General features: G+C 52.0%; 10 protein-coding genes across 10 annotated transcripts; 4 read left to right on the forward strand and 6 right to left on the reverse strand.

Moving 5' to 3' along the window:
• Positions 1–1,213: 1,213 nt before the first annotated feature.
• BCR38DRAFT_78006 (uncharacterized protein) lies at positions 1,214–1,911 on the reverse strand. The gene has a single exon (XM_040865636.1). It carries the CDS (start codon positions 1,730–1,732, stop codon positions 1,223–1,225), a length of 510 nt encoding a protein of 169 aa, XP_040711226.1. The 5' UTR covers positions 1,733–1,911; the 3' UTR covers positions 1,214–1,222.
• A 322-nt stretch (positions 1,912–2,233) lies between these two features.
• BCR38DRAFT_413588 (uncharacterized protein) lies at positions 2,234–5,119 on the forward strand (the record flags this gene model as incomplete). Its single annotated transcript, XM_040858846.1, has 3 exons — positions 2,234–4,349; positions 4,404–4,627; positions 4,676–5,119. 3 exons carry the CDS (start codon positions 2,234–2,236, stop codon positions 5,117–5,119), a joined length of 2,784 nt encoding a protein of 927 aa, XP_040711227.1.
• Positions 5,120–5,320: 201 nt separating this feature from the next.
• Positions 5,321–6,590, forward strand: BCR38DRAFT_77976 (transmembrane protein 6/97). Its single transcript, XM_040865635.1, has 3 exons — positions 5,321–5,596; positions 5,900–6,310; positions 6,388–6,590. The coding sequence occupies exons 1-3, from the start codon at positions 5,521–5,523 to the stop codon at positions 6,465–6,467; spliced, it is 567 nt and encodes a 188-aa protein (XP_040711228.1). The 5' UTR covers positions 5,321–5,520; the 3' UTR covers positions 6,468–6,590.
• A 123-nt stretch (positions 6,591–6,713) lies between these two features.
• Positions 6,714–7,680, reverse strand: BCR38DRAFT_353498 (uncharacterized protein; the record flags this gene model as incomplete). The annotated part of the gene is made up of 2 exons (XM_040856790.1): positions 6,714–7,458; positions 7,529–7,680. The coding sequence occupies 2 exons, from the start codon at positions 7,678–7,680 to the stop codon at positions 6,714–6,716; spliced, it is 897 nt and encodes a 298-aa protein (XP_040711229.1).
• A 1,229-nt stretch (positions 7,681–8,909) lies between these two features.
• Positions 8,910–11,086, reverse strand: BCR38DRAFT_448350 (uncharacterized protein). The gene has a single exon (XM_040861223.1). The coding sequence runs from the start codon at positions 10,749–10,751 to the stop codon at positions 9,357–9,359; it is 1,395 nt and encodes a 464-aa protein (XP_040711230.1). The 5' UTR covers positions 10,752–11,086; the 3' UTR covers positions 8,910–9,356.
• A 2,722-nt stretch (positions 11,087–13,808) lies between these two features.
• On the reverse strand, positions 13,809–18,635 carry BCR38DRAFT_78172 (Non-repetitive/WGA-negative nucleoporin C-terminal-domain-containing protein). The gene is made up of 3 exons (XM_040865637.1): positions 17,933–18,635; positions 14,730–17,881; positions 13,809–14,636 (listed from the first exon to the last, which is right to left on the reverse strand). Exons 1-3 carry the CDS (start codon positions 18,264–18,266, stop codon positions 13,908–13,910), a joined length of 4,215 nt encoding a protein of 1,404 aa, XP_040711231.1. The 5' UTR covers positions 18,267–18,635; the 3' UTR covers positions 13,809–13,907.
• Positions 18,636–18,963: 328 nt separating this feature from the next.
• Positions 18,964–20,015, reverse strand: BCR38DRAFT_489674 (uncharacterized protein; the record flags this gene model as incomplete). The annotated part of the gene is made up of 2 exons (XM_040864425.1): positions 18,964–19,818; positions 19,872–20,015. The coding sequence occupies 2 exons, from the start codon at positions 20,013–20,015 to the stop codon at positions 18,964–18,966; spliced, it is 999 nt and encodes a 332-aa protein (XP_040711232.1).
• Positions 20,016–20,531: 516 nt separating this feature from the next.
• Positions 20,532–21,112, forward strand: BCR38DRAFT_353438 (Erg28 protein; the record flags this gene model as incomplete). Its single annotated transcript, XM_040856787.1, has 2 exons — positions 20,532–20,594; positions 20,651–21,112. 2 exons carry the CDS (start codon positions 20,532–20,534, stop codon positions 21,110–21,112), a joined length of 525 nt encoding a protein of 174 aa, XP_040711233.1.
• Positions 21,113–21,315: 203 nt separating this feature from the next.
• BCR38DRAFT_353719 (galactose-1-phosphate uridylyltransferase) lies at positions 21,316–22,642 on the reverse strand (the record flags this gene model as incomplete). The annotated part of the gene is made up of 4 exons (XM_040856809.1): positions 21,316–22,187; positions 22,236–22,404; positions 22,434–22,485; positions 22,542–22,642. The coding sequence occupies 4 exons, from the start codon at positions 22,640–22,642 to the stop codon at positions 21,316–21,318; spliced, it is 1,194 nt and encodes a 397-aa protein (XP_040711234.1).
• A 982-nt stretch (positions 22,643–23,624) lies between these two features.
• Positions 23,625–25,253, forward strand: BCR38DRAFT_353560 (uncharacterized protein; the record flags this gene model as incomplete). The annotated part of the gene is made up of 2 exons (XM_040856799.1): positions 23,625–23,717; positions 23,775–25,253. 2 exons carry the CDS (start codon positions 23,625–23,627, stop codon positions 25,251–25,253), a joined length of 1,572 nt encoding a protein of 523 aa, XP_040711235.1.
• Between the last annotated feature and the right edge of the window lie 133 nt (positions 25,254–25,386).

The following is a 25,386-nucleotide window of genomic DNA, read 5'->3' on the forward strand; positions in this document are numbered from 1 at the left end:
TCAATCTGTGTGACTTTCCCCTCCTTCTTTGTCCTGTATCCACTGGGCCTGCCATCGGGCCTGTTGCGTTGGTTAGAATCGTAGATTCGTAACAGCAAGGCCGTAGAGCCTTATTCCTCCAGTTATCAATCATCCTTTTCTAGTCCCTCTTCTACCTTATTCCCTTGATATAAAATAATATTAAATACGCCGTAGGTGTTAACCCTCGGTACCTCTACAAGTACTCCCTTAAGGGGCTATAGATGATATAGCGGGCCCTTAAGCCGCGTCGGGCGGTTATACAGGTAAACTTGTAGCCAAACGACTACTAAACCTCCTGTCCCTCCCTAAGTCTGTGCTACAACCCCTGCCTGAACTACCGATAAGTGTGGTAATGTGGCACTTAAATTCGTCCTCAGGGGTGGGATGCTGCTGATGTGCAGAAGATGCTCGACTATTTTTTGTCGCGACAAGTCGTAGTATCTGCTAATTGGGGTTCTCGTCGAGCGTATACATCTCAACCATACGCTCAAGTGGATAGACCGTAACGTGGTCTAGACGCTCGCAAGAATCGCGGCGAGAGGGGGTCCGATAAGGGGTCGGATTAACGATTCGAATTCTGGACCGGCTGTCGAGTTATATTCCGCCGACGTAGTGCTTGACGGTCGACTGGCTAGGATGCTCGTAATCCTAAACTGCACCAATCTCCCTATTATCGCTAGGTAGGCGAAGTCAACAAGGTGGGCAGCGCGCCATAAGGGTTGACTAAACCCCCTTGTGTGTCAGCTGCAGGATTCGAACCCGCGACTCGTCACCGACCCAAGTGGGCGAGGCTGAAATCGGGACTTATCTACCAGCGAAGTGACCAACTACACCAGCCGACTTTGATATAAACCCGATAGAGATATGCTAGAACTAGATAAAGGATGATGGCGAATGGAAGACTCGATGCGGACCCCAAGATTATTTCACGGATTCGTTACATGTTAGTGGGGCATACGTTCTATAGTAAGAACCTGAGTCACGAAGGCACCTCTGCAATGCGCTGCTGCATGACAAGCAACCACTGGCGATCAACGAGGCTGACAGCTACGATCTGGGGCTTGCATCGTTCGAATCGGGGTCTAAATACTGGATCGAGAGTTTAGCTTCAAGACCAGATCCCTATGCTTGATCTCTGATTGGTCTAACGTAGGTCCCTGCAATTTGATCGAGAATCGTGCGACGTCTGACCTTTTCATCGTCATTCGTTCTTCCTTCGAGGAAACATCCAAACATCAGACTTGAAATGTTTCTGGATTGCCTCCTCATGATGCACTAATTCAGCCGTCTGATCTCGGCCACCAATACTTTCCCTTTGCTGATCCCTATGCGTTGCATCACAAGACCATTCACTCCCGGGCTTTCCCAATTTTAGTCTGGACTCGTTGTCTCGCGTTGATGAGCTGCCCGCTAGAGAATCTGGAACGTCGGCTCTAGCTGTGCGAAAGGCACCTTCCGATGGCAGGTGTCGACCTATCGTCCCAAGCAGTAAGCAAGGTCTATTGACGATCGTGGCAGAAACCGGCTGGTTATTATCTTGATGCCAACACCCTGGGACCTTGCAGCAGACGAACCCGCTCCAGACACCGCCTTCCCTTGGAGGAATCTCATGGTATGATACGCCTGACGGTGTCGACGTCGTGAAGTGGCTGGAGAGCTTCCTGGGCGTTAGGCACTTCGAAACAGAGATAGGTGTCGCCTCATTGGCCATTGCAGGCTCGCTGAACCCATGCTGTTTCCACTCTCTGCCAGTCTCCAAGTGAAAACGTATATTAACTGGAGAGATTCGGCGGTAACGACCGTGCAAGGCGTATTTATCCTGGCTGCATATTGTGGGAACCTCAGATCCCGAACAGCTGAGCCTATGGGTGATCCTCAGTCTAAGTCATGTCTTTGCGGGGACGTCTTAGTCTGTTTTATGATGTACGTGCCCTCTCCATGCACCTTGCATTGTTTTCCTGCGAGGACTTGAAGTTGATCTTTATTTATATTACCTACCTGGCAATTGCGGCGACTTCTAGGCCCTCAGCACGTTGGCTAGGTTTAATTTTCCTTACTCTCTTGGTCTATGTATTCACATTGCAGTCTACGTCGCTGGCGACCTTGCCCCTCCGTCGTTGTTTCTCCTCTACTACGTCAACTTATATATATATATACAATGGACCAACCCAGCCATACAATCGAGGCAAGAGGGGTTTACTCATGGCGCAAGATGTTATTACTTCTTGCCTTAATCATCTTTACTGTATCGTGCTCCACAGTACTTCTGGCAAGCTCACACGAAACCACACCATCAGACTTTACACAAGGACCTTGGAAGAGGGAATTCGTCGGCCTGGTCTCACCAGCAACAGTGAGAGCGATTGAACACGATGAGATATTACGACGGAACTACGTGGCCATCGTTGACGTTGCTGCCGGAGCATCGGAGTGGTTAGCAGCACGGTTTCCCAACGAGCAGCTCCTCGAGGTTATCGATTCGCTCAAAAGACACAACGAGGCACTCTCTAATTCTAACAGACGGGAGAATTCCCGAACTTGGAACCATCGACGATCCCTGATTCCTCGCCAGCTTTCCAGTTTCGGCGATCTGATCAGCGGTGCGGCTGCTGGCGACAATGCTGCAGGTGAAGGTGCTGCAGCTGCTGCTACTGATCCAATTGGGCAATTAGGGGGTCTGCTTTCGGGCGGTTTGTCATCAATTGGAGATATGCTGCTCCAAGACGTGGGAGGTGCTGGCATGTTCTTGGGTATCGGAATCGGCGAGGGCGCCGCAACAGGGCTGAACATGTCAACTGCAGAGAACGCAAAGGCGGTTGGAGCCAAAGTCGCTGCAGAAAGCGGTGTGCAATCGTCGGGCCTAAATCCAGCTATCCAAAATCTCGGCAGCGGCCTCACCGGAACACTCCTGGGTGCTGTCGACGTAAAGTCGTTACTTGGCGGCGCCGGTGGGCAAGTTGGTCCAGCAGTTTCGGGACTGGCAACTGGCATCGGCAACGGGGCAGTATCCGGTCTCAAGATCAATACTGTGGTTCCACCCAATCCTAACGCTACGGCTCTCCCCGACATCGTCACCCTCTTCGGTTTCGGCTTGACGAACACCGTGGCCAGCAACATCAACGTCAACAATCTGGCCAGTGGTCCTATGACTCAGCAGTTGATGCAACAACTCCCTCCTGCGGTCCTGAGCTTGGCTCAAGGGATTGGAAATGGCGCTGTCGCTGGACTGAAGTTAAATAGCGTGGCTCCTCCGCAGGGTACCAGCGTTCCGGATCTTGCTGGTTCTTTCGGTTTCGGACTCACTCAGTCGATTACCTCGAACGTCGATTTCAGCAACTTGACCCAAGGAACTAACACCAAGGATCTTGTCATGCAATATCTGCCCTCCGCTGCCTCTGGCTTCGGCAAAGGTCTTGGCCAGGGAATTCCAGTTGGACTCGGCATACAGCCTGACCCAGGCCTGCTGCCGATGCAGGCTATGCCCAACGGTACCCTCGATGTTGGAGGAATTTCCCAAAACTTTGCTCTTGGTCTCACGTCGCGCCTGCTTGCTAACGGCACTGTCAGTAAACTCATGTCTCAAATGAGTGAGCAAGGACAAGCCGACGGCAACGCGGTCAGTGGTGTCCTCGGAAACGTTGACGTGGCCAAAACAGCGGGGGGTTTTGCGCGTGGGATTATCCAAGGAGCTGCCGACGGCATCACCGCAATGGGCGGGATGCAAGCACTCCTAGACAACAAGGCCGTCACCCCCACTGGAGCTATCCCCGAGACGCCAGTGTTGTTCGATGACTCCCTTAATGGCAGTGCTGTCGGGTTCGGCCAGGGCTTTGGGACGCAAGGCGTCATGGTCACTAAGACACTGCTCCAGCAGTTGAATGTCAATGTCGTAACACAGAAGCGAAGCGCCGACACCATTGGCAACCTGGATGTCAGACAAGCCTCCGTCATTGGCAACGCAACTATATCCAACGGGACGACCACATTTAATCTCTCATCCATCCTTGATGCCGATAGCCTCTCAACTGTCATGCAGAAGAGCATTGATGTGCTGACCTGCGAGGGTATTGCTGGCCTGGCGCTTGTAGCTCTTGGTCTAACCAACAGTGGCACCATCCCTCTCGACGAAGAGTCGCGAGGCGCCCTCAAGCAGTTTAAGGATGTCATACCCAAGGGGGTGTTGCGCTTCACCAATAATGGCAACAACTACGACATTGAAATGACGACCGTGGTCGATAATCTCAACGGCAGTTTGGTCAATGCAGCAGGTGGTATCAAGGTGAACGGAAATACGGTGGCAATCTTCGCAGCATTTCTTGTTATCCACAGTACGTTTTCCCATGTCAGCAGCCCTCCAGCCACTTTCTCAACGGTATGTGCAGTTCTCTTCGGCATCCTAGTCATGATCAATGTCCTGCCTGCGGCGGTGGGTCTGGAGAGCCTTCGCAACATGCTCATTCGCATGCACAAGCCTGATGTGATGACCTGGATCCCTAAGTGGGTCAACATTATGTGGTTCTTCATCATGGCACCCTTTCTGATCATCATCCTGGTCTTTGGTGTGGTGGCAATGGGCAATGCGGCTCATATCCGTACGGCTCATGGCGTAGGTTAAATCTTGATTCCGTATCGCATACAACTAATTATCAGCCAGGTCCTTGGTCTTCTCACAGTCATCGACGGGTTTGCTGCAATTGCCCTTCACTTCATCGTCAAAGTCAAGACAGCCCCTCCCCAAGCAAGTGACATGCAGCCGGTGCCAACCAAAGCAACGCTCATGCAGAAAGTGAGGACGTTCAACAACCAGGTATTTCTCATCCTGTCGGTTGCTACTGTCCTTACGGGGTTCGCCGACATCAGCAAGATCTCCATATGTGTAACAAGGGTAGTACCTTTCGAGGGCGCTCTCGCCATCGGCTTCAGTCTGGCCCAAATGTTCGTCCTAGGCCAGACCATCTCGGCTCTGGATATTTTCCTGGAGTTTCGCGCGGCCAGACAGCGCAAGAAGGCGCCCAACGGTGCGGCGGCCCGTGAAGCTGCTAGAGGAGGCGGCAAAAGGGAGAAGTTGGAGATCAAGCACCTCGGCGCTGACGCGTAACTTCACCCACGGGACACGATCTGATTGTTTATCGGCGTATTAGGGCCGTCTGGCTGGATAGTTCCATTCAAGCAAGCTTCAGTCGTTTTCGATGTTGAAGTCCACTGCAAGTTTTTACTACGCCGACTTATACGCGACTTATACGCGACTTACATGGGTGGGTTTGATCTCTTACCCCTGTCCAGCAGCTCAACCTCTCCACCGTGCTACAGTACAGTGTAAAGGTGACAAGAGCACTGATTGAATCTCATCCGAGCACCTCGTCCAAATCCAACAAATTTCCACCTCGAATCTCAATCGCTCGACGCTCGTCTGATCCCACCACTTCGTATTACCATCCTTCTCACGTGGGATCAACGCGATACGGAAGACTCGGGCGGATTTATATAACACCAGCTATTATGCCTTCGACCCGGCGCCATTGGCTTGATAATGTGTATCTCGTGTACTTTGTGCTGCACATCCCGATTCTCTTCTGTGAGTTAGACCTTTCTTATTCATGCACGATTGAAGGTTGTTTGGAGAGTTGTACACTCACTGGGCCGAGTGGCTGCCGCATCTTATTCGCGCTCACTTTGCAGTCTTCCGGGTATTTCGACACTTGGGATGCGCGTCTCGTCCCACCGACCCGCCTGACCCAAGTCCTCATTGCCTCGTTCTTATCCACTTCCCCTGTACCACCCGTTACCCAATAGCCATGCACCCAGCTTCACGTCTCATCCCGCGGTGCTACTCCATTCCTCTTATCTATCTTCCGGTTGACTAACCACTCAACCCCAGGCGTCGATCTCGTCCCCTTTTACCCCCCCTCCCTCTGGTCCACCCCCACATCTCCCCTCTCCTTCCTGGGAGACCTGAGGTCGTACTACCTATCCACCTACAAGGATCAGTTCTTTGCTCCTCCGCCGGCCCCCATCCCGAGTTTCTTCCCTCTCTTCGCCTTTTGGGAACTCGTTTTCCACTTGCCTGTTGCTGTGTGGGCTGTTGGCGCTCTGTGGGGAAACAAAGAAGGACGCGGACAAGGCGGGTTGAAGGGAAAGGATGAGTTGTTGCTGTTAGTGTACGGAGTCGAGACAGCATTGACAACCGCGACGTGCATGTGGGAGGCTTGGTTGTGGGATGAGACGTTGATTGGTTTGGGGGAGAAGGCAGTGTTGCTTGGGGGGCTTTATGGCGGGTATTTGGCGGTTGGTGAGTAAGCTCTTTTCTGGAATCGGAGTGGTTGGTAAGATAAGGTGATACAAGGCCAAATGCTGACTGTGATGTAGCGGTGTTGTTGACAGGTGATATGTACATGAGACTGCTCAATCGCGTTGAGGCTGTTGATGAGAGGAGGAAGCTGCAGTGAAGGCAAGGAGTCTGGCGGCCTGTGTACTGTCGTCTGTTGGCATCACTAATAGCATCCCGGTGCGCATCGAGAACATCCAAACGATCATATGGTATTCCTCCAGTCGTAGCTAGTTGCAAACCCAATGCTGGCCTAAACTCCAGATGTGAAATCCGTATCAACAAATAGTTCAAGCCGCCCCAATGAGATCTGCCCATTCAATATGCACAAAACCTATGCGTCACCAAAACAATACAGATATCCGTTCTAATCCATTCTCTTCGATATCCCCCACCCATTGCCAACCCCCATGCCATACCCCAACGGCGTCGCACCACCCATTCCCCTCCCGCGCAACCTCTTGGGTAGAATCACGCCGAAGAAATAAACCGCGCTTGCCAAGACCCCCGTAATAAACGACACAAGACTGTAGAACATGGTACTAGCATATATATGCCCCCCAATCCCTTGCCACTCCACCTTCCCCTCCGTCTTGGGCAGCGCCGGCGTCGGGAACCACCGCACACTAAAGCTCAACGGCAGCGGGTCCCCAATGACGAGTCTTCTCGTCTGGCTCCCCTCCATATGGCTCAGCGGACTCGTGCTATACGCCGCACCGGAATCCAACACGCCGCTATCGTGCGGGTGGATGTGGTGCTTGGGCGTGCTGTGTAGGAGCACGTTGAGGTGGGTGCTGATATGCAGATGGCTCAGCTGCAGCGTCCCCGCCAGCGCGAAGACCAGCGGGATGTACTCTTGCTTATAGGGCTCGGCGCCAACGGCCTCGACGTGCGGGGGCGGGCGCGCGGGAAGCCGACAGGCGAGCGGCGCGTCGGAGTGGATGTAGAACTCGAGGAGGTGGAAGAAGGGGTCGTCGACCATGGGGATGGTGCAGTTGATCTCCGACTCGATTCCGTAGTGAAATTCGAGCGGTTTCAGCGTCTCGTTGCAGGACGGGAAGGGGATCCATTCAATTTCGTCCTTTTCATTCTGGATGTGTTCGCCCGTTTCTCTGGAAGCGACAGTGGTGAGCGAGATGGATTCTACCTGCAGGGGATGGACAAATATTGGGGGGCCAGTACATGCTCCGATTCATACACTCGACTGCTATCGGCGCACCATAGTGATATGACGGAAGCGCGCCTTCCCTTAGTGTCGATGATTCTGCCGTAGCTGGCTGGGTGAACAGCAGCAATGCGCCGAGTAGCGCCTGCGCGATGGGTGAGGGTGGCATGGCCGTTTCGGTAGTGCCCAATGATCCGTCCGTCTGATGATTACTAGATGACGGCACTACGATCGGAGGTGACACATGTTGCACGCCCAATTGGCTTTTGCGGTCCTCGTAATGGCGTCGTCTCGCTGTGACACTTTGCGAAGGCTGAGATGGGGTCCAAGCTGCCGTGGACAGCCTGGTCAAAACGTCTAGAAAGTCAGGTTGGGACCCTGTAGGGTACCTAACTAAGAACGATACCTTAGTGGTCTGTGCCACTGCAGGAGCTTTAAATCGACGACTTGGCGTCTGGGGCTACAAGACTCGAAGTCAATTAGACCTCAAAATTGTCCACCACCCGCCGTTGCCCCCAACATATGCCGTGATGCATCCGTAAGCAACAAGAGAAACGCTGGTCTCAAACAGCCATTGCTCAGCCATTGCTGCAACTGAGTGTTGCGTTATGCTTCCGAGTATGCAGAATCTTTGATGACCATCAATACTGACCAATCAGCAACAACTTCAGTGATGGCCGGATCGTAGTCCACGCCCAGGTGCTTCGAGAGGGGACCCCACTCTTTGATCGAAGCATCAAATAATGGATGTGTTTCCTGCCTCTGACTGTGGTCAACGTGGCCTTTGAACTCCCGGGTCGCTTTCTGGTGAACGGAGGTCGCACGGTGCCTCGGATATTTGTTCGACTACTGACGCCTCCACCCTACTTTGCCAAATCCCTATCAGACCTCTAACATTGAATCATCTTGGGCTCAGCTCTTCGTGCGTTGGTCTCGGCAACAATGTGGAGTGAGTCGATACTTTCTCGAGGGTCTCGGTCAGTCAGAAAGAATGCGATAAGCCCCCGGTAAGGATTTCGAGCTCATCACCTCAGCAGCAAGTATCTCGCTGGTCGCTTAGTAAGGTTTTCGAAATTAATACACGAGGTGTTTTTAAGCCGGGTTGATGGGATGAACCACCGTTTGAAGAATGGGCTGGGTGTTGGCCACGGGGTCTAAGCCGGCCATGGCATCTGCTATCCAGAATTGATGAACGACTCATGTAGTGCGTAGTTGAGTTAAATCCTTCACAAACGACGGTCTGAATGGACGGGACGAGCTCGACTCCGCAGTCTCAATGACGGAACTTCCGAGAAGGAGAACTTGCTATCCATTCTCTGACAAATTAGTGGTATGCGTGCAGCATGCCGCGATCAGTCGATTAGCTTTCTCCTCCTGCGAAATAGACACTCAACAAGCATGTTCCTTAAGCAATGTTTAGTTTCATTCGACCTTTAGTGGAAATTTAAACCAAAGAATCGGCACCAGTTTAAGGTAACCTGATGTAGTTCAAGGAGCTTTGCTCGGTTCGAGGTCACAAACATTGCCAGCCAAGATGGCAAAAACGACCAAGGAACCCAGGCAACAAATTCATCTTTTCACCCAATCAGAATTTGGTTCCCTTACTTCGACCTGACCATTACCGATAACCTCTCATGTGGTTTTCTAATATCAAGAACCTGCTATATGTAAAATTAATCCTAGTTTCCATTTCTGTCCCCAAAACTCGGAAGCTATTCCACCTTCCCCGAATATCACCTTTCTTTCGATACAAGCAAACCTACCTTAATTATTTCCTGCCTCATCTCCTTCACAATTGCCCTTTCATTATTGTAATCCGCAAACATGGCCTTCTCGAAAGCCCTGCTATAGTTCTGCTTTTCCCCCTTCTGGTGTGCTGCGAGCTTCTGGTCGCGGTCCGAGAGGGACGTTGGCGCCTGAGACTGGGTGCTTCTGCTGACCTCGATGTTGTCGTTGGTGGATTCTTTTCGCTGACCCAGCATCTCGGGAACCGATTATGGCGTCCGTTTGGCGCAATAGCTCTCTTTTCCGCTTGGCCCTGGATATTCTGATCCTCCTGCTTCGCTGAGCAGGTCCGGCAGGCTTGGCATCGAAAGCCTCGACTTGCTCTTTAGTCTCCTCCTTGATTTTCATTTCTTGGACATTGGTGGCGATGATGCAGCGCTTGGTCTTGTGGTCATCGGCGAACTTGTTGGTTCGTAGTGGGTGGGTTGGCCTCGTGGTGGTTGTGTTGATGTTGGCGGCCTTGAGCTTCTCAACGAGCTCAGCTCTGGCATCCCGAAGCTTGAAGACGGGCGTGTGAGAAGTGTTTTTTATATCGGCTCTTTTTCGTCTCAGTTCGTAGATGAGGTGTTCATCATGGTCCCAGCCGAAGTCCTCGAACTCAAGTCGTTCGAGGGTGCAGCCGTAGGTGTCGATTTCCCATTGGATGTGCTTTAGCATTGCTTCTTTGGAAGCGGCTTGTTCTTTTTCGATGTTGAACCGTTCGTCCTGATGCTTCATTGGCATTTGTCGCTTGTTCATGAACCGCTTGATGAACAATATCTCTTCCGCTGGCTTGGCTCCGTAGCGCTCTATGCGCACCTCGTCGTCCCATTGTACGATGGTCTCATTTGCAATTACGGAGTTTTGGCAGATTTCTTGATATCGAAGGGCCCAGTTGCGGTTCATGTACTCAACGCGTGTCAGATAGGGAGCAGGGCTTGGTGCTCGTGCTGGCACCCACTGCTCCTGCCCATCTGTGGATCGGTGAGGCAGGAACTTGGTGTCTGGGAACTTGACGTGTTTTCCTCGACATTTGCAGGCGCCGTCAATGTCGCCGCCGTGGGCATTGCGATATTCGCAGCCGGAGACAAACTCCTGCTTAGGCAGTCGATTCGAAGGTGCTCGTTCAGCACCGACGGCCATGTGGGAGACTCTATCAAGAATTGGGTATGAGACAGTGTCACGGCCGGCCTCTTCATTCGCTTTGATGACACATGTTGTGGACTTGACACCAGTGGCTGGAGCAAACTTTGACTTGGTTGTGGACTTTGTCGATGATGATGAAGGCTGTCGACTGGTGCAGCCCGATGAAGTTGCCGTGTCATTCTTGTTGATGTCGACCACCGAGGCCTTGTAGGTTGGGAATAATGCGATCTCCCGCATGGAAGGTCGTGAGATCATAGTTGTCAAGGCTAATGCGGTGTTGTAGGTGACCATGGTCTGGCCGTTGGCAGATATGACGAAGCAGTTAGTCATTTTAGAGTGTATCCGAGCAGTTTTTCGAGTGTATCGGTTACCGGTGTTGAGTATGTCGAGTGCTGTTTTTTCTGTTTCCAAGTATTGTTTGTAGAACCAAGGTGCTTGACTCTTGATTTCGCAAGAGGTTAAGAAAAAGTAGTAGCAGTGTATCAAAGCTTTTATCCTAACCGATTCAAGGTGCAAATGCGAAGTCCTTGACAGAAGTTGAGGATACCGACAGAAGGAAAGTCAAGGAGAAAATTGTCCTGGCTTTATAGGCACAATTGTTTCCTCAGAGAGGCATCTGCATGACCGCCCAAAGCTAGCAACGTCGTGGCAGTATATTAGGTAACGGTTTCTCCGATGGGTATAGTTGCCATTATGCGTGGATCGAAGTTAAACTTCGTCGAGGGAACCTTTTTACAATATATTCTTCCTTGCTACATCCTGTGTATCGTTATTTTTCGTAATAGAGATTGCTCCTTCGCTGTTTCTCTGCGATTTCTAGAACCGTGGCTGAAATGATGGGTGCCGGATTCCGAGTATTGGGATCTGTTTTAGTAATACGAATGTGCGTGGGGAAGACTGCCCAATCTGTCCCTAGGAAATTTCTAAATACACTAGTTTGTGCATGGGTGCATTGTAACAGTTTATTATACATCAGGCCACACTTGCCCACATTTAGTTCACATAAAACTTGGTATATCATCTATTACCACGGGAAGTTGTGGTTTCAGGCAACTATACGCATTATGACCAGCACTCAAACTTCGACATCATAAGATGTCACAACCAACAGTATTGGATCGATTATTGTTCTAAGAAAAGAGTCGAAAAATACCTAATCATGAACCTAGTGCACCCCTTTATACCGACATCTATCTGCCCCCATATAATGCCTGAAAGAGAAATCTATCAAGCCAAAATATGTGTCAATTCACAGTGGCAAGCTGTGGCTGCAGGTATCGAGGGGTCCGAGGCAGGCAGGCATGGATTGGTATTCAGGGATCCCTCGGGGCCAATTTGGGATCGGTCCCCCCGCATCTTTGTCATCTTTGTAGTACCAATACAGCCCCCGGCAATCCGACATGCCACACCTAACAGTGACGTGCTTTCAAGTGTAACTGTTTTGAGCGATTGATGCGGTTCGAACTTCTCGAGTTAGTGCAATGTTTGAATTTTACATAAAGTTTTCAGATGGATATCTCCGTTTGATGCCACATGGATATAGTTTACCGCATCGCGGTAGGGGGTTACCCCCAATTCTGCTAGGGACACGGCGTACCCAAAGTGGTAAGCTAAGGTTCAATCGGGGTTTCCATCGAAGCTATGAAGTACTATGCCACAGTTCGTTCTTCTGTCGAATTTGATCATGGAGTTCTTCGGGGTTCGAATCCCCCTTTCCCTTCTCAACAAAATATATTATTTCCGCGGACTTACGGGAGACTTGCACACCACGTCAACTCTACGCTATACCTGATAAAACAGCTTATGCGCATCGGTCCCACCCAATCAATGAAACAAACTTGACAATGTCTTCGAGAAACTATTAAGACCCGCTCTGCCACCACGGGGGGCAAACCCCAATTGTGCTATCTGTCGGGTACCACCTCACCCCCCCTTTCGAATACCTCGACGACGATAATATCAACTCCATCAAGATTATACACAGCAAGAAACATGCCACTGAACCTGGCTTCTGCGGCTTCGTCGCCCTCCACTGCAAACGCACCTTCCAACCCCGCTGCCTTATCAACTGGCTCATCGACAGACAACCAAGGTGTCCCCTTTGCCGCACACCCCTGCCCCGCGTCCCCTGCATCTGGCTCCTCAAATTGACCCCCTCCTCCATCACTTCGGGTGCCATCCTGCCCTCTCCCAGTGCGCCGTAAATCTCGCCCGATTTTACCGAGAGAAATCCCCTGAAGTCCTGGCGCACCGCCAAGCTGGCCTCGCTGAATTGACATTCGTTCAACTACTGGAATAGTACAAGGATCCGTGGCCGGCCAAGAACTAGAACGATGCGGAGATAGTCCCCTATCTGGGCTGTACGATCTGGGAGGAGATATGGGATCCAAACTGGATGATATAGAAAATGAAGATTACGCTAGGGCCATTTGTTCTTCGGCAGGAGGGAAGTGCATATAGCTCGGAGGGGGCTGCGTCCATGTTTGCCTGATGTGACAGCTGTTTAAGAACGTGTGTGAGTCGGCGGATCAAGTTGTGGCCGATGCGAAGCGGACGAATAAGCGACGAAGGTACGGAGGAGAGGGTTTCTCGGAATTAGTCTTGAGACATTGCTGGGGTTAAGAGCTGGCTACGGTGATGGTGAGGATCGTGATCGTGTGTAACTCATATTTTCCGGGTGTTCTTTACGGAACGAGGACTACTTGACAAGAGGCATAGGCCGATGTCGCCGGTCCAGGGTGGAAAGGAGGCCGACAAGCTAGATGTCGAAGACTTGTTCGTGTCCGAGTTGTTCAAGAACGGCTCGGGTCCCAATATGGCGGACGTTGATGACATGACACTGACACCGACGCCGCCGCGGGCCCAGATGAAACGGGCTGTCAGGAGGCTGGTCGGACTCGGACGAAAGTTGAGAGGGAAGACAGAAATGCAAATCGCCTTGGACAAAGGAAAAAATTAGGATGACGGGGATTCCGACTTCCCATTAACTCAAGTGATCTTTAGGATATTCCGATACCAGTCCGAGAAAAGCTTTCAACAGGGTTCAACTAGGTCCCACCAATCCGTTTTCTCATATACTGGTTTGTACAGGATCCCGCAAGCACCGATTTTGTTGTTTGCTGCTTGGAGCTACCTCACCGCATTGAATCACTTAGCCGATTGTCAAGATCTCCAACAAAGATATCATCACCCAGAAAAGCTTTATTCAGTGACACAAGTCCAAGCTAGCCGTGGACTAAATCGTCCCGACTTCGCTTGTATTATACTCTACACAACAAAGTCCTTGTAAATTACTTCAGTATTGTGACCAGAGCCCACTCTTTCAGCGCCCCCTAGAGTCTCCGTTTTTGCAAAATAGCTGCAACTATGTCCGTGTATCAAGCGACTACTTTAAGTAGTTGGCTCGGTTTCTCTGTTGTTTCACCATTCCACCCGATTTTCGGGATGTTATACAGCACCCCCCCAGTTGTCTGTTCACCAGGTGCCTCACAAGTAGCCCATAGAACTAGCAAATGAGCCCCTGCCCACAACGGCGAATCCATCGACGCTCCTCTTCATTTCTCGGACCTCCCTTGCCAGCTGCTGTGTTTCCATGCCTCCATCATTGGCCCCTCTCGCTGAAAGCATGAAAGTTTCACACCCGGCGAGCATCTCGCTAACCCAAGGCGGCAAGCCTTCCGACCTTCCACTCCGTTGCACTTCTCTCATCCATGACCGCACGGCATACAAAATCCACTCTACCACCCGGAGCCGTGCCTGGCCACGGAAAGGCACATCTTGTCCATCGAACATACCTTCCAGCACCCGCACAACAAGATCGTGGCTGGTATTGAGGTTGAGGAATAGGACGACAGGCCAGCTGGGATCGGCGTTGATCCGGCGGTCCTGCTGGTTTTCTAGGGAGTACCGACAAACTTCCGGTAGTAGCGTAGGGACGGGGAAGATGAACGAATCGTCGGTAACGCGGTGGCGTACGTCTTGGATGACAGTACACAGCGTCTCGTACGGCTGGGCCGGGGCGTCCTCTGGTACCGTAGTGCGAGTGCGAAGGGCATTGTTGTGCTGATCCCACAAGGTCATGACTTCGTCGTGTGTTTGTTGGATGAGGTTATTCCAGGTCTGGGCGATAGTGGTAGGGTTACGGAAGTCGGCTGCGTAGTATATGAGTAGGCAGATATCGTAATACCCTGCATTGTCGGCGTATTGATTGAAAAGCTGTGCAACTAGTTAGTTCCTATCCGGACATTCTCAAGACATTGTACCGAAAAGGGCACTGTGAAGCAATGGGGGTGAGTGATCGCTACTTACATCCGAGAGGCTTTGAATTTCTCCGTCGAGGGTGCTTTCGATCTCGGGAATCCGCTCTGGCGGTATGCGGGGGTCAACCTTGAGCCGTTCGAAAAGATCGTCTTGGATATGCGCTACCTCCAGCAGCTCCGTCACCTCGTGGTTCAGCATTTGGAGGTCTTGTCTTGCGATGCCTGTGGTAATGACACTAGCATTGGTCTTGGCTCGAGATAGCAATTGAATGCGATCCTTGATGGATATGGGGAACGCAGACCGAGCAAGCTCCGCTTGCACCCTTGCTGCATCGTAGAACCTTCCGCGCAACGTGTAGTATCTGCAAAGCAGGTCTGCGTGCCCAACATCCGTGGCTGCCAGGGTTTCCAGGAATCTGATGACATGGGGGGACTCGATGCTGAGCAGACGATCCGTCAGACCCTGTTGGACGTACCAATCGTACAAGTCGGAGTGAAAAACCTCGTCTGTCGACTCGTTGACGACTGCATAAGCTTCATCGCGTTTAATCGCGATTAATGTCCGTTTGCCGTCGATCGTGTCCGGTTCGTGGGCACAAGCGGCGTCAAGATTGTGGAGGACGTTCTGGATCAACATATAACACTGCTTGCGCTTCTCGAAAGCTCGTGCTCTGGGGTCATTAGCCGGTCTGCGGTCGTTGATCCATGACAGCGCCTTATTGCCTCGATCTTTCTCATGTGCAACAGTGAGGCACAACTGTATGGCGCCAGCAAAGTATCGAAGGGCAATGTACTGTTCCACAGCGTTCTCGAGGTTCGCGGGCGTAAGACTTCCCGCTACTTTTTGGAAAAGTCTGCAGCTCTCGGCCAGCAGGGTTAGGGAACTCGCGGGGTTTATGCCGGTCTCGGAAGCCCTCTTCAACTGCTCTTGTGCTCTGAAGATGACCACGTCGTCAGAGCTGCAAAAGCTGCCGCAACGCCGTCGTAAAGCGTCGGCAACCGTCTCGACATTAGACCCGCTCTCGATATTGCGATTAACAATAGCTTTGACAAGGTGCTTCGCGAGATCCTTGCCGGCCTGTTGAGAGAACAGGCGTTCGTAGGTAAGTTCCCGAAGTTGCTGTCGCGAATCGTCATCCAGCCGAGTATATATATCTGCAACTCGCTCATCGAACAACATCAGCACGAATGAAATACCCTCGGAGGTGCCGGCCATGAGAACTTGCAAAGCATGCATAGCCTGGTGTTCCCCCTGGAACGCGAGTTCCTCCTGTTTGCTGCCGGCTCTTTGCAGGTCTGCCGGCCCAGATAAACCTTGGATGAAACTCTTATTCGCCTCAAGGAACGCTCGTAGACGCTCTAAGCTCTCTTGAACTGCGATCAGCTTGGTGCTGGGGATGGTTGAGGTGATAGCCAGGGCCCCAGAGGCGTCAGCGCCGACTCTGATCACCGGCGATCTCCATAGTGTGCGAATAAGACGACTGAGGTACCTGGTCAAAGCACCATGACGTGATGAAGGTCTGACGGTTTCCACGGTGGGTACTTGGCCATCTTGCTCGGGCAACATGGGGTTACCTCCAAAGTTGACGAAAACCTGCCTTGCACGGTCTTCCGTGGCTTGATCCATGGCGCCCCTACCTGTTCCCAGCCGTTGGTCGTTGCCCTGACCACAAGCAACAGCAAGCGCAGTCGTGACCATTTCCACGCGGCCGCAGAGACCCTGGAATTTGCTGATCTCTGCCTTTAACATTTCTTCGCCGACGGTGGTCCTAATGGCGGCTGCAAAAATGTCCACAAGTCGCCGTCTCCGGACGACGTGTATACCCGTATTTGTGAGAATAGCGATCTCGCTCGCCGGATCATCAAACTGAACAGCCAGCTCGTTGCCGAATCCAAGGGGCCGTTTCGTTGCTCCAAATGGCTTGGTGACCAGACCGACGTCAACAGCTCGACTTCCAACCTCGATCCAATTGCCCTGCTCATAGTAGCGCAAATTCTGGGGGTGGCCGGTATTTTTAATGCGGCCGGTGTCAGGGGCGGCAATAAAGAGCTGATCCCTATTGTCCTTGTCGACGAAGGCGAGGAAATATCCCGGGGCGAACCTGACACCTTTTCGAGTCACACACAACGATTTCGAGTTTCCTTCAATGTAATCACTCGGTCCACCATAAAAGTCGCGAGATACTGGCGAAGTCTGTTTTGTCTCTGGGGGCGGGAACTTGATTGAATGCAGTTGCATGCTCTGGGGTGCTTGGTCGGGCGAAATTGAGATCATGTAGGATGCGCTCGCGGCACTCATGAACAAACGGCATCCCGTATTGGTCACGGCCATGAGGTGAACCTTGGCGTCCTCAGTCGACGTGATATGGCAAATAGCGATGATGTCCATCCGCTCACTAAGAAGGGTCGACTTGCCACTGAGAGCATGTGTGATATCGCGGAGACAGTCGTTCTTTGTCTTCTCAATTACCTTGGTGAGCCTATCAGGAGCCTCCATATGGTACGTGCGGATAGTGGAGTTGCTGGAAAGAGAGTACAGCAGGTTCCTCGAGTCATCAATGACAATTTGCACGATGTACTCATTGGTCCTGGTACCCCAGAGTTGCGGCGTCTTAGGCACGACAGAAGACCAGCCCGGGTACGTGTGATTTATCTTTCCAGTTCTCCCCGAGAACCATTTCTCCTCCTGTTGATAGTAGAGCTCGTAGATATCCGTGTCGGTCTGGGTGGAAAAGAAGATCCGGCCATTCGAGGAACCCGTGATCTCACGCACTTCGGTTCCTTTGAGGGCCAGGGACATTCGAGTTTGGTATAACTGGACGGTCTTGGCCCCACTGGGTTGGTTCTCGGCCGCAATTCCCAGCAAGAACATCTCCGATGTGGTAGCTATCGCCAGTACGTGGGTGATTTCCTTGACAAATACATCTGCTTTCGGAGTCACCAGTTGTATAGCTGTGATACTGTGCTGATTGTCCTCATAACCGATCAACTCGGGGTTCGGGTGCGTGTAGTCCCACAGGTAAATGCAATTGTCGATGGTGACCCAGGCATGGTTCAGCTCAGCAAACAGGCCCATCATAGTCGACACCTCGGCCGTGTTGTACTGTTCGAACACTGATTGCGGAATCTCGTACGTTTGCGTTTTCTGGAATGGCGCCCAGGCCGAGTCGAAGAGAGGAAGATCGTATTCGGAAGACGACTCTGTTGGTGTGGTCAGCGGCTGATTATGCTTGTGTGGGTAGGGAGACTTACGTCTGCAATACGTATCGAGCTCCGGGTATGCCTCATCTCGCGCTAGGGCGGTGTTGATGTAGCCAGCAGCCTTGGTGAGCGGTGACCTTGGCGGCGCGGCTTGGTTTGATTCTCCTGATACTGTCGCAAGAGCCTGGCTACCGCCTGAGGGGGCATCGAATGGGCCCTGGCTCCCCAAATGGGCACTTTGACTACCTGTTCCATTTGACGGTTGATCTGCGAACAGGCGCCTCCGGGTTGGGTCCTGTTGAGCGCCGTATCGGGAAGCGACGGCAGGAGTGTTCATGAAAGCGCCTGGCACAGGCCGCATTGGCGTCGCCTGAGTGAAAGACATCGTGTGTCTAGAGCCTTGCTGCGTGTCTCAATTGTCCGATCGGGCAAAAACCAAGAAGCCTGGCTCGGGGCAGATTAAAGAAGGGAAGTGCCAATGAGGGCGGCAAGGCACCTAGTACTTCGACGTCACCGAAGCATCAAAGTGTTGTTGCCTTGCTGGATATTTCGAGAACCAAGAGAATTCTGTGGTTGATTTGGCGACGGGATACTAAAGTGAAGGTCGTGGAAGGAAAGGCGCCTGGATACGTTGCGGTTGTCTTTGCGCGCTGATGAGACAGCTCTTTGATTTTGGATGACCGTCTGAACCCGGTTCACTGCGCGCTGGCTGTTGACGAAAGGCTGGAAATTTTTGGGCCGTGATCCCTGACGGAGCTTGGACGCGCTTTGCAGCTGTTTGTGCAGCTTCCGCGACTCAATTGCGCTATACCATATTAGGTAAAAGTAGACAAGGCTGAGCAGAGCAGAGCTATGGACGGTCGTTTATTTCTTGCTGTCTTGGGCAGCGACGGTTGTGCCTCTGGACATCCATGTGGCATTCCAAGCTGCCACTGGATTGTGTCCACCTCATAGCTTCACCATATTCGCACTATTGCTAATATTCACCTTGTCTAATTAGAACGATGATACAAGCTACAGCCATGTGGCGAGGATAATAGCAGCTGACTTTGCGCGTGCCAAACGCTTTTACATTGTTCCCTTCACTGCTTCTTCGCATCCCGAGCAGCCTTGCGCAATGCTCTGTTGCGGATATCAACGTGCATCTTCAAGTTGTACCATCGAACCAGTCCACTACCGACCCCAAGGAAGGTTTCAACAGCCCATCCCATAATCGCATGGGTCCAGTACGGCGTGTACGTGTCCGGCATAGTCTGCCAACTTCCAGATTTGACCTTTCCCAACGCAGCCCGGACAAATTGCTTCGGGTTAGGGATAAGCAGGTTGGGGCGTCGCACCTTCGACATGGCAGTAGTCACAAGGTAGGAGAGGCAGAGCTGAACATCGACGTTGCTTGGCTTGAGCTCGGCAGCGAGCGCGGATGACCATTGCTGCAAGAATGCCTTGGAGCCTGAGTAGGTCGCGAGGTAAGGTGTTGGGGCCCAGCCACCAAAAGAGCCCATGGTTAGGATGAGACCGCGCTTGCGAGATTGCATTCCGGGGGCGACAACTTGAGTGACCTTCAAGGTGCCGAGGCAGTTAACAGTCACGATGTCCTGGAGCTCCTTCTTGTCGGTGAGAAGGAAAGGAGTAGGAATGCTGTGAGATTGGCCAACATTGTTGATCAGGATGCCGATGTCCAGTCCATCCACTAAACTAGACAGGCGGTCATAATCAGAAGCATCGTCGGCGGTGAAGTCCATGGCGAGAATCTTGGTTTGGAGGCCAGAAAACTTGTTGCCAAGGTCACTGGAGAGTATCTCGAGCTTGGATTGGGTGCGGGAGACTAGAACGAGGTTGAAGCCCTTGGAGGCAAGCTGCGTAGCGAACTCCTTGCCCAAGCCATCTGAAGCTCCAGTAACAACGGCCCAGGTGCCCTTCTTGCCGTACTTGCGAAGCTGAAAATAACATGAGACACCGTCACAATTCGAACATTTCAAATAAAACTCACATTGGTGCCGCTGAGAACAAAGACATTCAGGAAAAACTTGAGATAGTTGAAAGCCTTGCTCGCCACATAGAGAGCTCCAATGCCGGCGTAAGCCCACAGGAGGGGCTGCGGCAACTTGGCCATAAAATCGCCGAGAGTCGTCATATTGATCATCTGACGGACAAATCCAGGTGAGTCAGAAATCAAGCTGGAAAAATGGCTTGATGTGAAGATGGAGGACAAGATGTTTTCTGACAGTATGGGATTTTGTTGGGCTTTAAGTCGGGCCCGGAGCTCTGCTGTCAGACTTTTGGCGCGCGGCTTTCGCCAACGAAATGAGCCAATCAAGAGCTTCGACAATAACTACAAGGCGCAATGGACCCCTGAACGCGCCTGCCGAAGGTTTTCAGTCTGTGATGTGATCTTCGGCCAGTTAATTGCAAAGGACCGTGGCATCCTAGTCAACTTGAGCCTGGTTCAACTTCAACTCTCGAGGCTCGAAAGCTAACATTCTGCCTCGTTACGTCGAATCCCGGTTCGACCACACGCGCTACTAACATCGTACGATCCAATTGACTGGATAAACTTTTCTTGTCGGGCTTTCGGAGTATAAAAGCTTCACCGAAAAAAAGTTTCGATAACCCGACATCGCAGCTCGCTCCCTCAAACTAGCCGATCACGATGGATGTGCTCAAGGAATACCTCCCCCAAGGGCAAGGCTTTTTGCCTCACTACATGTTCACAGTACGCCTCGTACACGCCCTCTGGTACCCGAAGCACAGCTAACCATCGCCTCCCAGCTTTCCGTAATAGCCGTTGGCAACTCCCTCCAAAACTATATAACCCTCCACTTCTCACGACGCTTCTACAACGGTCAATTCATTCCCAACCCGTCCTTGCCACCCAAGATAACGACGGTCAACCCCGAAGACTCCACGAAAAAGCTGATCCCCGCCACCGCATCCAACACCCCCAAAGATGCGGCGACCATGGACCAGGTCACTCCGCTAGCAGCTCGTCTCTTCGGAACCTACACTCTGATTTCGGCTATCGTACGGTTGTACGCCAGCTTCCATCTTGACAAGGAGCCCGTATACATGATGGCCATGTGGACGTATCTAGTTGCGCTAGGGCACTTCGTGAGCGAGGGAGCTGTGTACAAAACGTATTACCTGGGCGGGCCACAGCTAATGCCGCTGTTCTTTGCAACGACAGGCGTCGCTTGGATGATTATGCAGAAGGAATTCTATGTCGTGGCCTAGCAAACGACATTGTTCGTTGCTGCGCCTCGAAAGTGTAGATATGCCTAGCGGCGTAAATACTCGTCATTAGCTGGCTTTGCCCGTGAGTGATACCAGATATGTACTTCGTGTAATGTGTAATCCAATTCTTTCAACGCTCACAGTACCAACGCCATTTACTTTTGTGTCTCATGCCATACGCCCCAGCAGCTAATGGTCCACCTCTACAACTTTTTGCGGTACAGCTCCCCGCCGCAATCCCTCAACTTCGCAGCCGCCTGCTCGGGCGTAATATCGCGCTGAGGCTCTGCCATCAGCTCATATCCAACCAAAAACTTCCTGACAGTCGCAGATCGCAACAACGGCGGGTAGAAGTGCATATGGAAGTAGCTGTTCTCAATTTCCTCGGGTGTCCCTTCTAAAGGCGCTTGGTGGATGCCCGAGCTGTACGGAAAGCTCGTCTCAAACAGGTTATCATAACGTCTCGTGACCTCCTGGAGCGTCTCGGCAAATTGCAACCGCTCAGCCTCCGTGAAGTCTACCAGGGCGCGAATGTGACGCTTGGAAATGATCATGACCTCGAAGGGCCATACAGCCCACCAGGGACAGACAACGAGGAAAGCATCGTTATGCCAAACGATGCGCTCTTTCTTTTCCATCTCGAGCTTCACGTAGTCAGCCAGAAGGTGGCGGCCGTCGTGCTCGGTCCGGTATTTGCCCATCTGGACGGTCTCGGCGGCAGGTTCTTCGGGAAGTGTGCTCGTCGTCCAGACCTGGCAATGCGGATGTGGGTTCGAGCAACCCATGGCGGCGCCCTTATTCTCGAAGATTTGCATGTAGCGGTATTGGTTCGCTGGCGGGGGCACCACGCTTTCCGGGGGTGCGTCTTGTTGCACGAGGCCGAGGCCCAAAGCTACTTGCGAGAGGGGATTCGTGGATGCGAGATGGGCGGCGTAGATGCGCGTCCATGTCTCGATAATGGGAAGTGTATCGGCGGCGGACATGTCGGCGAGGGTGATGTGATGTTTGGGAGCGAACGTCAGGACGTAGCATTTGCCCTTGACACCCTCGGCACGGAGCAGCAGGGAGGACAAGTCTGTAATAATCAGTAAGATAATGAAATATGGGATCCTATGCATCTTACCATCGCATGAACCACTTTCGGCCGCATAGTCTGCCTGCTCCTCCTTAACGGCGCTGTAGTCGTTCACAAATACAAAGGTGTGTGCATAATCAGGATTGGTGTCGCCAGAGGCTCGCGAGTTCCGTGGGCAAAGATAGCACTGTAAACAGTTGAGCCAACAGGCGCATCTCTAGGCGCGACAGAGAGAGATGTATATACTTTGGGATCATATTCAGGCAGATCGATCTTTCCTGGCCCCTCTTGCTGACCTCTTCGCAAAGCATGAGCTACGCACACATAAAGTCGCGACTAACTTGGGTTTCTTACTGCCAGGGACGCTTCGTTCGGTGAGGCGACACCAGTAACCAGGACCCTCTGAGAGGGTTATAGCGACGGTGGGAAATGTCATCTAAGATCTTGTTCGGCATCTTTGGTGGAATTGTACGGACTGGCGGAATCGACGAGGCAATGTATTCGGGGAAACAAGACTACTTCTCAGAGCCAAAGATCCGTTAGAAATAAGAGATGAGGGAAGGATCAACAAAACAGATGATACCAAAGACGAGACATTCAACCTTGTGACAGTCACTTACTTCCGCGCCATCATGTCATTCCATAAGAGAACCCACAACCCGAAACGGGCCGGATGACAATGGAGGGGTATGAACTGTGACGTGAAATTCGGCCTGAACTTCCCCACCAGCCACCATCGCAATTCACCCGCCAAGAGTTGGAGGGATGGATGTGATGTCATTGGACAAAGAGAATGCTAGAATCGGGGGTTCCATCGGCCAAACTTCTAGAACTATTCTCGACCGATGAGCGGCATCCGCGTTCTCACGGGTTGCGATGTGAGTCTCGGGGGATTTCGGGCAAGTGCATCTCCGATGGTCTTGTTTGTGGACAGGCGCGAATCATTCAAACACCTCTTGATGGCAAGCAGACATCCATGGTAAGTTGGAACAGGTCACTTTGTAGTTAGTCAAATTCATAATTGGCCCCACGTCGCCACTGGGAATAGTGAACTTAAGAGATCATTGCACCACTTCACATTTCAACGTCGTAGGCTCGCTCGCAGTTACTTTGATCCTTTTCACCGAAAACTTGAATTTCCCCAACGGTCAACCCCACGTGATGGTTGCGGCTGAAAGAGAGCGGAGTGAGGCACAGACTCTTATGGATTAGTGTGCCTCCACTCATCCCTATCGTAACAGCACTTCGGCTTCTGAGGGCAATTTGCGACATCAATCACCACGAATATCCATCGAAACGACCACCTTTCCAGTTTCCATCGGGATACGTACTTTCCACTTCAACCAGTGACCAGCCCCATCATAGCTGCATTGAAACCAATTCTAAAGGTCTACCTCGCGACGTCCTCAGCCTCCAGGTCGGCTGCGGCCGGATGTCATGGGTGTAATTCGTAAGAAAACAGCCACCAGAGGTGGCGAGGGGGGTGTCAAATATGTCTGTGATGCCTGCTCTGCAGACATCACGTCAACGGTATGCTTTTTCCGCACTTGTCGCCAAGTATGACGGCTAAATAATGGACCCCAACAGGTACGAATAAGATGCGCCCACCCTGCCTGCAACGAATACGATCTTTGCGTACAATGCTTCTCCAGCGGTACCTCCAGCAACTCCCACCAGCCGTCCACGCACCCTTATAAAGTGATCGAACAAAACTCCTTTCCGATATTTGATGCCGAGTGGGGGGCAGACGAGGAGCTTCTTTTGCTAGAAGGCTGTGAGATATACGGTCTTGGATCATGGGCCGATATTGCCGACCATATCGGCGGCTACCGAAATAAAGACGAAGTCCGTGATCATTACATCAAAACGTACGTCGAATCGCCATGTTTCCCGCTTCCCAAGCGGTGCCGCCCGACGGACATGGAGTTGGCACAGGAGATATCTCGCGAGGAATTCCAAGCGCGAAAGAAGCGGAGGATCGATGATCGCCGGGATGCACTCAAAAATGCACCACCAATGCCTCCAAAGACAAAACCCACGGCGAGTGTACCGTCGTGTCACGAGATTCAAGGTTACATGCCGGGTCGTCTCGAATTCGAGACCGAGTACGCGAATGAGGCAGAAGAGGCAGTTCAGCTGATGCAGTTTGACCCTGGCGATGGCATCAATCCCAGGACCGGTGAACTGGAGCCAGAAATGGAGTTGAAGCTGACGGTGATGGACATCTACAACGCCCGGCTCACCCAGCGTGTCGATCGTAAAAAGGTCATCTTTGAGCACAACCTGCTTGATTACAGAGAGAACCAAAAAGTGGAAAAGAGGAGGACCAAGGAAGAAAAGGAACTTCTTAACAGAGCCAAGCCTTTCGCCAGGATGATGAACCACGACGACTTCGAGTCTTTCTCCCAGGGGCTTGTCGATGAACTGAACCTGCGGCAAGCGATCGCGCAACTACAAGAATGGCGGAATCTCAAGATCGGAGATCTCCGGAGCGGAGAAAAGTATGAGCAAGAGAAGGCCACACGGCAGCAGAGGTCGGTGCCGATGGGATCCATGGACCGTGAACGGCTGGCTACGGCCCAACGTTCCAAGCAAAACGTCCAGCCAGAGCCGCCAAGCGGTGCAGCACTCCTGGTTGCGCCCGAACTACCTTTGCGACCAGCTGCCAACGGTGCAGCATCGCAAGGCAACCAAGATGCTCCCAATGGCGAGCAGAAGTCTCTCACGAACGGACATACCAATGGTGTCCCTAACGGCGTCGAGTCGACACCCGCAAAACAAAAATACGTCCCTCAACCTGTCTCTGGTCTCCAACCACTGGAGCTCACTCTGAACAATGCGCCAGACGTCCATCTCCTCAATTCGGTTGAAGTAGAGCTCTGCAAGGTGTTACGAATACAGCCAAAGCCCTACATAATGATAAAGGAGCAAGTCCTGAAAGAGGCCTTGAAGGGCAATGGTTCCCTCAAGAAGAAGCAAGTGCGAGAAATTTGCCGACTAGATTCCCAAAAGGGCTCGAAGATATTCGATGCCTTCGTCAACTGGGGATTCATAAGTAAGGCCTAACGACGCAGGACAGCCTGGTGTAGCATGGACAGCATACATGTAGACATGTAGCGGAGCATTGAATACCTTGTGGCATGTGCATATGCTGTACATTGTTACACACCAAATGAAGTTTCCAACATGCGTCTTACAT

Source organism: Pseudomassariella vexata (assembly GCF_002105095.1).
Source record: "Pseudomassariella vexata strain CBS 129021 chromosome Unknown BCR38scaffold_17, whole genome shotgun sequence".
NCBI classification, from domain to species: Eukaryota; Fungi; Ascomycota; class Sordariomycetes; order Amphisphaeriales; family Pseudomassariaceae; genus Pseudomassariella; species Pseudomassariella vexata.